The following is a 12,632-nucleotide window of genomic DNA, read 5'->3' on the forward strand; positions in this document are numbered from 1 at the left end:
CACTGGACGCTGTCAGCGATGCAGCGTCTTCGGTCGTCGATATGAGACAAAATTCGATTATCTTCGTGAGAAAAACGTCTGTCGATCAATATTTCACTTTGTCCTTTCTCTCTTGGTCGTGACAGAAGTGTCACGGCTGCAGAAGCCAATCAGTCCAATCAGTCAGACTGATTATTGTTCCAGATTTTCCAGATGAAATGTTCAGTTATTGATCAGTGATCAGTGATGCTGTGTGTGTGTGTGTGTGTGTGTGTGTGATGTAAATAAATCTGATGATGTAACATGATTGAACATCTGAGATCACTTCAGTTCATTTAACCATTTAACCACATTAACGCTGCGTGGCTGAACTTCACAGCATGGCCTCCTCCCCCCTCACGCCCCTCACCTGCCCCCCCCCCGGCTCTGCTGTGTCTCACCCATCTCACCTGTCTCACCTGCCGGAGCTCAGTCTCAGCATGGCTCTGCTCGGTTTGACGTGGTTCTCTGCAGTAGACGCATGTTGTTCTAGTTGGTTTGATTTTTGTTTCCATTAAGTTTCCCTCATGTTTTTTTCCTCCCCCCTCCTCCCTCCCTCTTCCTCCCCCCTCTGTTCACTCCTGTCTGGCCGACTCTTTCTGTTGCCACCATCTTGGTTTCGCTCTCCCACCACCACCACCACCACCACTGCATCCTGGTGCTTCCATTCACACCATCCACACACACACACACACACACACATACATGCACACACACACACACACACAAACATACACACGGCGACCCCAGGGTGAAAATTCCTTCCTGCAGGCCACCGTAGCGAAGCTGGGCCCGCTGCCGAGGATTCTGGGAGACATCTCTCGCTGTCTGGCTGCTCCTACGCCCGTCCAGCAGCAGCTGCGACGCTTCCAGGACCACAACTCCGCCCACAACATCAGTGGCAGCCTGTCATCAGGGTTACAGCGAATCTTTGAGGACCCTACTGACAGGTAACCAATCACCTGACACCTTGCAGCCCCTTGTCACAGTGATTCACAGATTGCACCGCTGCTCCTTAACTAAGCCCGGTCCTAACTGCTGAGTCTTTAGAAGGGACTGTGCTCAGGGTTTTACATGAACACCCGTCCAACCGCCGAACGCAGGTAGATTTTGGCGGTGGTGAATCACTCAGCCATTCTAGACCAGACGCTTTTGCAGGTGGCTTATGGCTGGATGATAAAATGATCTCGATTCAGGATTGTGACGGATCACAAAAACAAGAATAAGATTTAGTCGTCATTGTTTTTCTTTGAAACAAAAACTCTTCTGACCTTCAGGACAAAAGACTGAGGGGGAGATTTACTGAACTGGCCTCAAATCACATCTGGAAAGTGATGCAAAAGTGATTTCTGTTTTTTAGCCTGGTGTCCACAGTTTGAAGATTAAAGCTACTTTTGTGGTGCTTTGAGCGCATAGGATGCGCTGCTGTGTGCGCTGATAAATCAAACACTCGTAAGAGACGGTTTCAACCCCTCTGTAGACGTTTGCATTTGCCCCATGTGAAGAGACAGCTGGACACACGTCCTCAGCCTTTCTCAGAAACTTATCTGCCCTTACTGCCCCAGCTGATGTCACTGTCCTGTCATCACAAACAACCCAAACGCCGGAGTAAAGAATTAAAGCAGCACAAACACGACACTAACAAACAGAAACACTTTCACTTTAGAACCCAACAAAGCAAACTTTAACTTTCAGCAATGCATCATGGGAAATTATGCAAACGGAGGCCATCTCTCAACTATCAGCTGCACACTTGAACATCATTACACACAGTACACAAGCTTTCCAGACTGAAGTTGAGTTGCAGTCTCATGTAATCTACTGAAGATAATAATCATCATAATGTATTATTAGGATTATTAATATTAGTAGAAGTATCGTCTCTAACATGAAGGAAAAAGAGGATGGTATCGGTTTTAAAACGTGTTTTCAGTTGATGTGTCGCTGAAGGAACATAAAACAAATAGTATTTGAGTAAATGTACTCAGTTACGTTCCAGTGAATCACTGTCTTAAAGCCTACAAGTTGTTTGAAGTCAGCAGTAACTAATGTTTGATGTGTAATCAGATTACTTTAACCGGCATGTACATGTCACTTCCTGCAGCCACAGCGAGGTGCGCAGCTTGCAGTCTCCGGCCAGCGAGCTGATGGAGGGTTACGTTCGAGGTCAGCGCCCCCTGCTGGCTCAGCAGCACCCCTCCACTCACAGCAGCTTCTCTGACCAGGAGGAACGTGACCGCGACCACCTGCTGCCCAACGGCCGCAGCATCTCGCTGGTCGACCTGCAGGAGGCCCAGAGCCTGCACGGCCCCGCCCTGCCTCCACCGCCGCACCACGAGGCCCCGCCCCGCCTCAGCAGGGCCGGTTCCCAGGCCTCCATCGGACACCCCCAGCTCCTCAGCTACCCCCACTCCAACCCCCTGACACCTCAGCCGGCGCCGCACCAACCCAAAGCGGCGCACAGAGACGCTCAGCCTCAGAGCGCGCCGCAGGTGAGGCGGCCGCTGCACCCGTCGCTCAGCCAGCAGCGCAGCCTGCAGCCGCTGTCCTTCCAGAACCCCGTTTACCACCTGAGTAACCCCGCCCACAGCCTGTCCACGCGCTCCGCCCACTCGCTGCGGCACGACTCCAGCTCCGAGAACCTGAGCACGGAGAGCTCGCACAATAGCCACAGCAACTCTGACGACTTCGGCAGCCAGGTGGGGGTCAAAGGTCGCGTGGCGTCCAACAGCAGCCTGGACGAGCTGGGCAGCAGGCGCAGCACGCAGAGCGAGGAGTGCTCCACGCCGCGCCGACACGCCCTGCCCGACCTCCCACCCGGCACCGCCACGGCGGTCGCCATCCCCCGACAGAGCACGACGGCGGGCACCGCCCACATCGTCAAGGTGGAGCAGCAGAGCAGAGGAGCGGGCGGGGCCAGGACGCCACGCTCCCTCCCTCACAGCGCCTCACTGCGCAGCAGCAGCAGCGCCAACACAGAGCCCACGCCCACCGCTGCCCATGTCACGCGGCAACAGTCCACCTGTTCTGTGGAGAATATGGCTCCGCCCCCGAGGAGTGCCGCCAAGCAGCCGCAGCAGGTACTGCTCATTATTATTATTATTATTATTATTATTATTATTATTATTATTATTATTATTATCAGTAGTGGTAATATTTTTATAATAGTGAATGAGAGTCGGTGTGTGATGAGGTCACTGGTTTGTGTTCAGGTGGCGTCCCCGGTGGAAGCCGTGGCGATGTCTCCGGTGGAGAGGACGGCAGCCTGGGTGCTCAACAACGGCCAGTATGAGGAGAAGGAGGAGGAGGGAGGAGAGAGGAGCCGAGAGGAGGGCAGGAACACTGAGAAGGTACACACACACACACACACACACACACACACGCCTGGACAGGTGTTTCCAGATGTGCGTCTGTGTGCAAACAGGTGCAGTGATGAATAATGATGATAAACTTCATCACTTTCTTGTAAAGATAACAGTTGATGAGCTGCAGTGACTCTGTCCTGATGCTGATTTATGTCTCCTGTCCCGTTCCCATCCTCCCGCTCCTGTCCTCTCACTCCTGTCCTCCCGCTCCTGTCCTCCTGCTCCTGTCCTCCCGCTCCTGTCCTCTCACTCCTGTCCTCCCGCTCCTGTCCTCTCACTCCTGTCCTCCCGTTCCCATCCTCCTGCTCCTGTCCTCCCGCTCCTGTCCTCCTGCTCCTGTCCTCCCGCTCCTGTCCTCTTGCTCCCGTCCTCCTGCTCCTGTCCTCCCACTCCTGTCCTCCTGCTCCTGTCCTCCCGCTCCTGTCCTCCTGCTCCCGTCCTCCTGCTCCTGTCCTCCCGCTCCTGTCCTCCCGCTCCTGTCCTCCTGCTCCTGTCCTCCTGCTCCCGTCCTCCTGCTCCCGTCCTCCTGCTCCCGTCCTCCTGCTCCCTCAGTACGAGCTGGAGATCTCCCGGCTGAAGGAGCGTCTGCGGGTGTCTGGTCGGCGTCTGGAGGAGTACGAGCGGCGGCTGCTGGCTCAGGAGCAGCAGATGCAGAAGCTGCTGCTGGAGTACAAACATCGCCTGGAGGACAGCGAGGAGCGACTGAGGAGGCAGCAGGAGGAGAAGGACAGTCAGATGAAGAGCATCATCTGCAGGTACGGACCAACTCCACCCCTCAGGGCTACACGGGGCAGAGAAACCAAACGCACCCCTGCACTGCATGCACATAAAAATACTTGATCAGCTGCTGGGAGTCCTGCGACTGTACTGCTGTCAGTTCTGTCAGTGATGTGGAGTCTGTAGTGAGTCTTCTTCAGTACAGACAGTTTCTATTCACTTTCCTCTGTTTGATTTTGTCATGTGTGTCTCTCTGAAAAGTTTCATCTCTGAGCATGAGGTATTTTTTTACATGTGCTGAACTTTTTAGGAACATTTTGACATTGTTGGAACATTTTAATGACAGTTTAGGAACTTTTTGATGACAGTTTAGGAACTTTTTGATGACAGTTTAGGAACTTTTTGATGACAGTTTAGGAACTTTTTGATGACAGTTTAGGAACTTTTTGATGACAGTTTAGGAACTTTTTGATGACAGTTTAGGAACTTTTTGATGACAGTTTAGGAATGTGTTCAATCTTTCTTTTTTGTTTGAATTAAAATGTAGACATGACTGAATCAAATATACAATAATGCTCAAGTTCTTTTTCATGAATTTATCTGGAGATAAAAACAGTCCAAACCTGTGTGTGTGTGTGTGTGTGTGTGTGTGTGTGTGTGTGTGTGTGTGTGTGTGTGTGTGTGTGTGTGTGTGTGTGTGTGTGTGTGTGTACAGGCTGATGGCGGTGGAGGAGGAGTTAAAGCGGGACCACGCAGAGATGCAGGCGGTGATTGAAGCCAAACAGAAGATCATCGACGCTCAGGTACGGACAGACATCATCAGTGACCTCACAGCATCACACCTGCAGACAAACAAACACACCTGTATCTACATCTGAACCTTTTATGAGCAAAAGAGACATGAAAGAAAATCTGTGTGGAGCTGCAACTCCAGACAGATTTACTTCTTTCTTTCTTTTTATTTGACATCCACAGCTGATGGAGACGTTTTAGTTGACAAAATATTCAGTTCAATAGTTTTAAATGAAAATATTAGAATTTTAACCATTGTTCATTTTCACTTAAGTGAGTTTACTCAGTGACTTTTTAAATACAACTTGGGGTTTCTAAAACTCTGAAAGTTAATTATCTCAACAAATCATTTGTAGTTGGTAAAACTTTTTCAAAACTTAAGTTGAGTTGGGCTCAAAACTAAATAAATTAATTGCAGTACATTGCCTTGAAAGTTTGAGTTTTCCTGTTCAACTTTTTCTCAACATTTTTTACAGCGTAAACCTGCAACTGATGACAATTAAAACGTGAAAACAAAAAAAAAGAAAAACAGCTGTTATTTATTTCCATTTGTTGCCAAAGTCACAGGGAGCCACTGGGAGGCGCTAAAGAGCCACAGGCTGCAGACCTGAGCCGCTTTAGTCCATGTCAAAAACTCTTAAACAAAAATAATCTTACCACTGTACTATAAAAAAATATTCTAATTATGTGTTTCCAATAATCTGTCCCACATCTGGAGGGTTAAAATGCAGTTGTGCAGGTTTGTTGACACACCTGGATCATTAAGTTTTGACCTGTTTAATCATATTTGAACAGAATAATTAGTGGATCAGCTGATGGACGGAGGGTCCATGTCTGTATGTAGAGCAGCACTGAGGTCAGTTTGGTGCTGATGGTCACAGAGGACAGCAGCAGCTCTGTCACTTCATGTTCTCTGTCTCTCATCGTCTCTTCACTGATTTCAGGTCAGTAACGGATGTGAAATAAACCAATCAGGCAAGTAGTGACTGTAGCCCCGCCCACTCCACTACCCACTCCCCGCCCACCTCCCCTCCCTCCCTCACGCTGTTTTTAGAACAAAAAAACAAAACAAACAAACACCATCAACAACGAGCGTCAACACACCTGAGCAGCCAATCACAGAGCAGATAAATAAAAGCGTGTGAACAGTCGTCATTACCCAGCATGCACGGCGGTGTGGTGAGAACCAGCACCAGTTTCGTTCTACAGTTTATTAGGAACACCTGCTCAGTCTGTGGTAAATTCTCCTCATGAAACGTTCTGATTCAGCTGGAGGATCATGGGAGATGTAGTTTGTGCTGCTGACATTTTCATCCTTTTATCTCGGTGTTCCTAATAAACTGGACACTGAGTGTAAAGACATTAAATTTTTCTCATTATTGAAGACAATAAAAGGTTAAATATTTCACATTAATGTGTCAATTAAAGGAGACGTTGTCAACCTTTACATGTATCATAATTTGTTCATTAAATTGTTTTTAAGGTTTAGTGTTTGACGATGACGTGTTGACGCATTTATTTATTTTGTGGTTTGTTTCATAATAATAATAATAATAATAAGAATAATAATAATAATAATAATAATAATAATAATAATAACTGTATTACCTCTCCGTACAGTAGATGGAGGTGGACACGCCCCCAGGTTGGAGAAGCAGCAGGTGTCCTGGTGTAGGAAGTTAAGTGACGTCCTGCTGTGGACAGAGTCAGAATCAGTTTACACTTTATTTAGAATATTTTCTCCTCTTTATCTTTCTGTCAGACAGACTCTTCTGACAGAAAGCCACCGTTATATAAGACACTCTCTACAAACCAACCAAACTCCATTCATAAAATGAGTGATTTTTCTCACTGTTGGTCTGCTGCTGCCTCCATCTGTTAGTTTGTGTTGTTGTGTGACTTCAGTGAATCTGAACTATAATTTTAAAACACTTCAGTCACACAATAACAAAAAATGAACCAGATGAAAAACGATGTGAAAGACGTCTCAGAACAAAAACCTGTACTTCTTCACTTTTACTGCAGTGAAGAAGTTCAATCAGTACTTATTTATTTATTTATTTATTTATTTATTTATTTATTTATTTTTAACATCAGAATGAGGACAGAGCGTTTGGACGTTTATCACCTCTGGGTTTTGTGGTGCACTTCAGCCTCTTGTGGCAGAAATGAGAATTACAACAACAAACATTCATAAAAATGATCCTGACAAAACTCGTCAGCAGATTTCTGGTGTTCTGGTGTGTCGCGCTCTGAGCTGGTTTTATTTCTGTTTGGCTGCCCCCTCCTGCCCCTCCTCCTCCTCCTCCTCCTCCTCCTCCTCCTCCTCCTCCTGCTCCACTGAACCAGCAGAGCTTCAGTTCACTCTTCTGTTGTGATGAGATCAGGTGAGGAGGTTTAAACAGGTTCCACTCAGGTGTTGTCTTCAGTCTCTGAGCAGGTGAAACGTGTCCACAGTTTGACCTCCTGCAGCAGAGCTTCAGTCTCACTCTTTTCTTTCTTTTTGTTCTTTTCACTTCTTTGGGCTGTTTCTGTTTTCGGCTGCTGCCTTGAGTAAAATTATTTTGCACATTTTAAGCTTTTAAAAAGCTCGTTTACTGTGTATTTTAACTCATGTGTTTGTTCTCTACCTGAATAATGAGCAGGAATAAACCAAAATCCCTTTACTTCAATACTGTGACACTGAAATAAATAAATAACAAGGGATAAAAAGATGAAGTGTAACAGGATCTTTAGGTCAGATGAGGTTTAAGTGTTTTTAAACCCTTGAAAATCTCTTAATGTATTACAATCTATTCTTTTATCAAAATTATTCATTAACGTTAATACCTGAATAAGAATTCCTTAAAATCTAAAATATCTTAAAATTTATTTGGAATGAAAACTCATGAGTCATGTTTCAGATATTTGAATTCATGTTTTAGTCATGAAGGAAATTCAAAAACTTTTTTATTTTTCTACTCCTCAAAACTTTAAAGTGTGTTTCAGAGGGTTTAGTTTTTCAGATTAATGTACAGATGAAGGATCTTTGTCTAAATTTAAAGTGTTTTCAGGCTCATTAAAGGTTCGTTTCGATGATATTAAGGGATTATTTTTTAATGAACCTCTTCATTAAACCTGCTGATGAACACAAACGTGCTGCGATGTGATTTTAACCCGACAGGCAGATCATCTCGCTTTATTTTGTACCTTTCAGTCTGACTTCCTGTCACACGCCCCCCCGCCTCTCTTTCTCTGTCCAATCAGGAGAAGCGGATCGGCTCCCTGGACGCGGCGAACTCGCGGCTGATGGCGGCGCTGACGCAGGTGAAGGAGCGCTACAGCACGCCCAGCCTCCGCAACGGCCTGTCACCCACCAACCCCACCAAACTGTCCATCACTGAGAACGGAGAGTTCAAGAACAGCAGCTGCTGATTGGCCGAGCAGGACACAAGAGGCGGGGCTTACACTGTCCAACCCTCCGCCCGCCACGCAGGGCTGCAGAGAGTTTAATGAGAATCTATAAATACGAGTGTAAATACTGAAGGTTTGATCTGTTCAGTGTACAGAGAGAGAGAGTGTGTGTGTGTGTGTGTGTGTGTGTGTGTGTGTGTGCGTGTGTGTGTGCGTGCGTGCGTGCGTGTGTGCGTGCGTGCGTGTGTGTGTGTGAGCGAGCGCGCAGCGTCACAGAAGCACAGTGAAGAAGAAACAAACCAAAAACAGAAACTAAAACGCACTCGAGTTTTCTAACTGACTTTTTTAAGGTTTTTATTTGAATCTTCAGGTTTTTTTGGTTTTTTTTTTGAGGATGAACTCGACCTGATTTGATTTGAGGATTTTTCTTTTTCTTTCTTTCTTTGTTTTTTTTTTACGTGTCGAGTTTCTTGTTTTTCTGGGGTTTTAATTTATTCCTCCACGTCGTCTCCTCCTCGTCGTTGCTGATCTACTGAACAGACTCCTGTAGGATCGGGGTCAAAGGTCACACACGCCTGTCTGCTGTCCACATGTTCAGAATAAAAGCTGCCTGAAAATCAACGGGTGTCGTCTCATTTCTGCCGTCGCCATGGCAACGCAGTCAGCACATCATCAAGAAAAAGTTTCAGTTAAAAGGGACAGTCCACCCAAAATCAAAAAAGACACAGTTTTCCTGTCGCCTGTTCTTTTATTTATCCATTTATATTTTTATGGTGTGAGTTTCAGAGTTAATGTTAATTTAATTTTGTAGTAATTTTATGTTTTAGCTGCTTAAAGAAAAAACAACTGTAATTCATTTAGAAAAGCCTTTAAATTATTCCACTCCATTAATGGTTTGTTAAGGAGTTTTAACAGATTTATTTCTTTTTTTTGTTTGTTTTATTTTGTTTTGTTTTCAAATTAAGAGCTTTTTAAATTTGTTTTTGTTTGTTTTTTTCGAATTAAGAGCTGTCTGCAAATTCTGCAGCTTTTTTATTTGAGAAGGAATCAGCAGAGGAAACTTTAACAAAATAAAACTGGATTGGTTTTTTGTTTTTGTTTTTTATAGATTTTTCTGATCTTTTTAAGGTGTAACTTAAGCAAAACTTTTAAACTATTAGATAAATTTTGGGGGATTGTCAGCACTTGTATCCCTTAAATTTTGGAGATAAAATCTCAAAACTTCACGAGACACTACCAGTTAAAATCCCTCAACATAATGCAATCCATTAATTCATGTCAGACCTGGGAAGTATTTTTATTTTGAAGGTTTAAATCCAAAAAACACTAAAAAATTGAACTTTAAACTGCTTTCTCTCTGCAGTAGATTCTACTGGAACTACTTTCTGCCAGACAGAAACTCTGTGGAGTATTTTGACAAACCGGGTCACGATTTGTGTGAAGAGATTCTGGTTTTCAGTTTTTCAGTTGTATATTTTTGGCTCCCTGAGTGTCATTTAGTTCCACTGAATCAGAGAGAAGTCAGACGTCTTTAAAGCTGATATCTACAAAACTCTGCAGCTCACACAGAACTACAGGCCAGAGGAAGAACGCGTTTCTCATTTTGCTGCTGGTTAATTATAGACGACACGCTGCCAACCAGTGAATTTCAAAGTAACACACTTTCTGTGGCGTTTGCACTCACTTGTGGTTTTTCAACAGAAAAATGTCATATTTTTCTGTAATTTAGTGTTTTTATGTGCAGAACAGGAAGCAAATAAAAAGTATTAGAAATCACATTAAATCCAAATGTGAACTATTGTCATTGAAGTTTTTGAAGACTTCCCTGTTTTGGGTGTGATTTTTTTTTTTTTTTTAGCTCAAAGATTTATTACAAAAGTTATGCAGTTTTTTTTCCCACAAACCAATCAAATAATTCATGTCAGTTCTGTGTGTGAGTTCACCCTGAGTCTGAGCAACTCAACATCATATCACTCCTTTAACACCAGCAGTGATTCAAACTGCTGCCCAGATCTATATGGGTTGAAGTGTTCGCCATATTTAAAATATTTTCCTCACTTGACCGTCACAGTTTTTACTGACGGACTTTTCACAGCTGCAAAACTACACTGAAGAAAACAGTAATGATCAGGTTTCCCCTGTTGATCAGTTGGTGGAGGACGAGAATAAACAAAAGAAAACTGCATGCTGGTCTCATGCTGGTCTCATGCTGGTCTCATGCTGGTCTCATGCTGCTGATGTCTGTCTGTCTGTCTGTCTGTCTGTCTGGGTGTCTGTCTGGGTGTCTGTCTGTCTGTCTGTCTGTCTGTCTGTCTGTCTGTCTGTCAGCAGGAGAAGAGAGACACTGCAGACTGTAGCAGCTGTTTCAAGGAGGCAGCTCACCTGGCTCAGGTGTGTCCCATCTCTCTAATGACCCTCCTGCAGAGAGAGAGAGAGAGAAGAGCAGCAGGAAGGAGGGATCGTCACAGTCTTCATGTTTGTTTTCTTACTCACAGCTGACGTCTGTCCGTCTGTACTCACTCGTGGTTTCCTTGGTAAACTGTTGATGAGTGCATGAAGGACGTGCTGCTCGTCTGATAGGACGGAGAAAATAGAACCTAACAGGTGAGACTCAACAACCAAACAATTTTAGGCTTTCTACCTACTGCAGCTTTAAGTCAGAGCATGAGCTGTAGATTGATTGATTGATTGATTGATTGATTTTAAGTGTCTTGCACCATGTGGTGCCCACGAGATACTAAATAAGAACAACAGCCAGGATGGTCACATGACAAATCAATAACAACAAGTCCACAAATTCCCAAAGAAAAAAACAAACCAAAATAAAAACAGAAGTTTCAGTCAGATTCCATGACAGAAACATATAAATAGATAAAATAGATAAAACCTTTTCTGCTTTAACTGAAAATATTTTCTATAAATCTTTCCAAGACAAAAGTCTCCTCATGAAAGCGGCGACACAACATGTCACCTTCAGACAACCAAAATAAATCAGGATTTTTCCACCGAACTTTTTCTGATGGTTCTTTAACTGAGTGTATACAGGATAATGAAACACAAGATGATGTTCATCCTCAACACAGAACACATGCGTTACTCTTCAGGGACACTTTTATCTGTTTACTTCAGTATCCAGAGGCAGGACAGACACCAGGTCTTAACTGGACACACAGGGACGTCTGTCCTCTCTTCAAATTAAAACTCTCCCTGCTGACCATGAGTTTCTGCAGAAAAGCTCATATTTTCATTTAAAACAAAACCAAGATATTAGTATGAAGTAGTTTTCTTTGAGTGAAATATGTGTCTCTGCTGCTCACAAGGTTTTCTAAAATGTATAATTTGAGTTTTCTCGTCATTCGTCGTTTACTAAAACATGAACTCAGAATATTCAGCATCTTTTATAAATGAATCTCGTGTTCAGAAACTAAAACAATATCATCCTTATTTAAGAAGATATTGAAGTTGAAGTCGTGGATTGGAAGGTCCTGATTGGCCCGTTTGATTTTCTTGAACTAAATCATTTACATAAAGGTGAAATAAAGTGGAGGAGAGCTCATCACTCTGCTTCAGTCCAGACGCTCCTGACATGATTTCACTTTCGACTGAACTCTGACAACATCGTCAAATTTACCATCAATACCAGAACACATTCATTTCTATTGACCCGATCAAATGCCTTCTGAAAATCAACAAATGGTATCAATATGATCAATACGAGCCTCATTTTTCCTAAAACCATTCTGTTCATCCACCAACACTCCATGAATAATTATTGAGTCTATTATTAAGAACTCCTGAATATAATTTATATTCTGAACTGATCAGACTTATACCTCTGTAGGCTCATGGAACTCTGGGGTCTGTGTTTGAAGATTTATGGATGAGTTTGATTATTGATTTGTTCCACATTGATGGAATAATACCAAACCAAAAACAGCTTTGAAATAAAGGATGTCAAATATTCAACATATTAGAGTTTTTGAGGACGTCGTTATGAAGTTCCTCTGCAGCCACAGCTTGATTTAATCGACCTTTATCGACTGTCCTCTGCACCTCGTCTGAAGACGTGTCAATATTCAGAACATGGTTTGGACGACATGCAGTGTTACTCATCACACACTCAACATCATCCTTCAACTCACTGATTTCACTGAAGAACTGACCGTTAAATAAAGAAGGATTTCTACATGAATATAAATGAGTATAATCAGTTTCCCACTTCTTTAATATTTGGTCAGAGTCAAATGAAGATTCACCATCTTCCATTAGAATCTACAGAAAAATCAACTCGCTCTTTTTAGGTCCTAAAATTCCTCTTGAAGAACCGAATTAAATTTTATCAAAAGC

The 12,632-nt window shown here is 43.7% G+C and overlaps 1 protein-coding gene across 5 annotated transcripts in view; it reads left to right on the top strand.

The window, feature by feature from the left end:
• rasal2 (RAS protein activator like 2) overlaps positions 1–8,387 on the top strand; it is an 81,688-nt gene extending 73,301 nt beyond the window's left edge. For 4 of the 5 annotated variants that reach the window (XM_084731334.1, XM_084731332.1, XM_084731337.1 and 1 more), the window contains 6 exons: positions 769–968; positions 2,123–3,098; positions 3,231–3,368; positions 3,936–4,138; positions 4,816–4,903; positions 8,139–8,387. In XM_084731334.1, the coding sequence (XP_084587460.1) occupies positions 769–968; positions 2,123–3,098; positions 3,231–3,368; positions 3,936–4,138; positions 4,816–4,903; positions 8,139–8,306 (1,773 nt within the window). In that variant the 3' untranslated portion in view covers positions 8,307–8,387. The remainder of the gene's footprint in view (positions 1–768; positions 969–2,122; positions 3,099–3,230; positions 3,369–3,935; positions 4,139–4,815; positions 4,904–8,138) is intronic. The other variant, XM_084731333.1, reaches the window with a different exon arrangement.
• The last annotated feature ends 4,245 nt before the right edge of the window (positions 8,388–12,632 follow it).

This window comes from Lutjanus erythropterus, chromosome 12 (assembly GCF_056507025.1).
Source record: "Lutjanus erythropterus isolate fLutEry1 chromosome 12, fLutEry1.hap2, whole genome shotgun sequence".
Lineage (NCBI taxonomy): Eukaryota > Metazoa > Chordata > Actinopteri > Lutjaniformes > Lutjanidae > Lutjanus > Lutjanus erythropterus.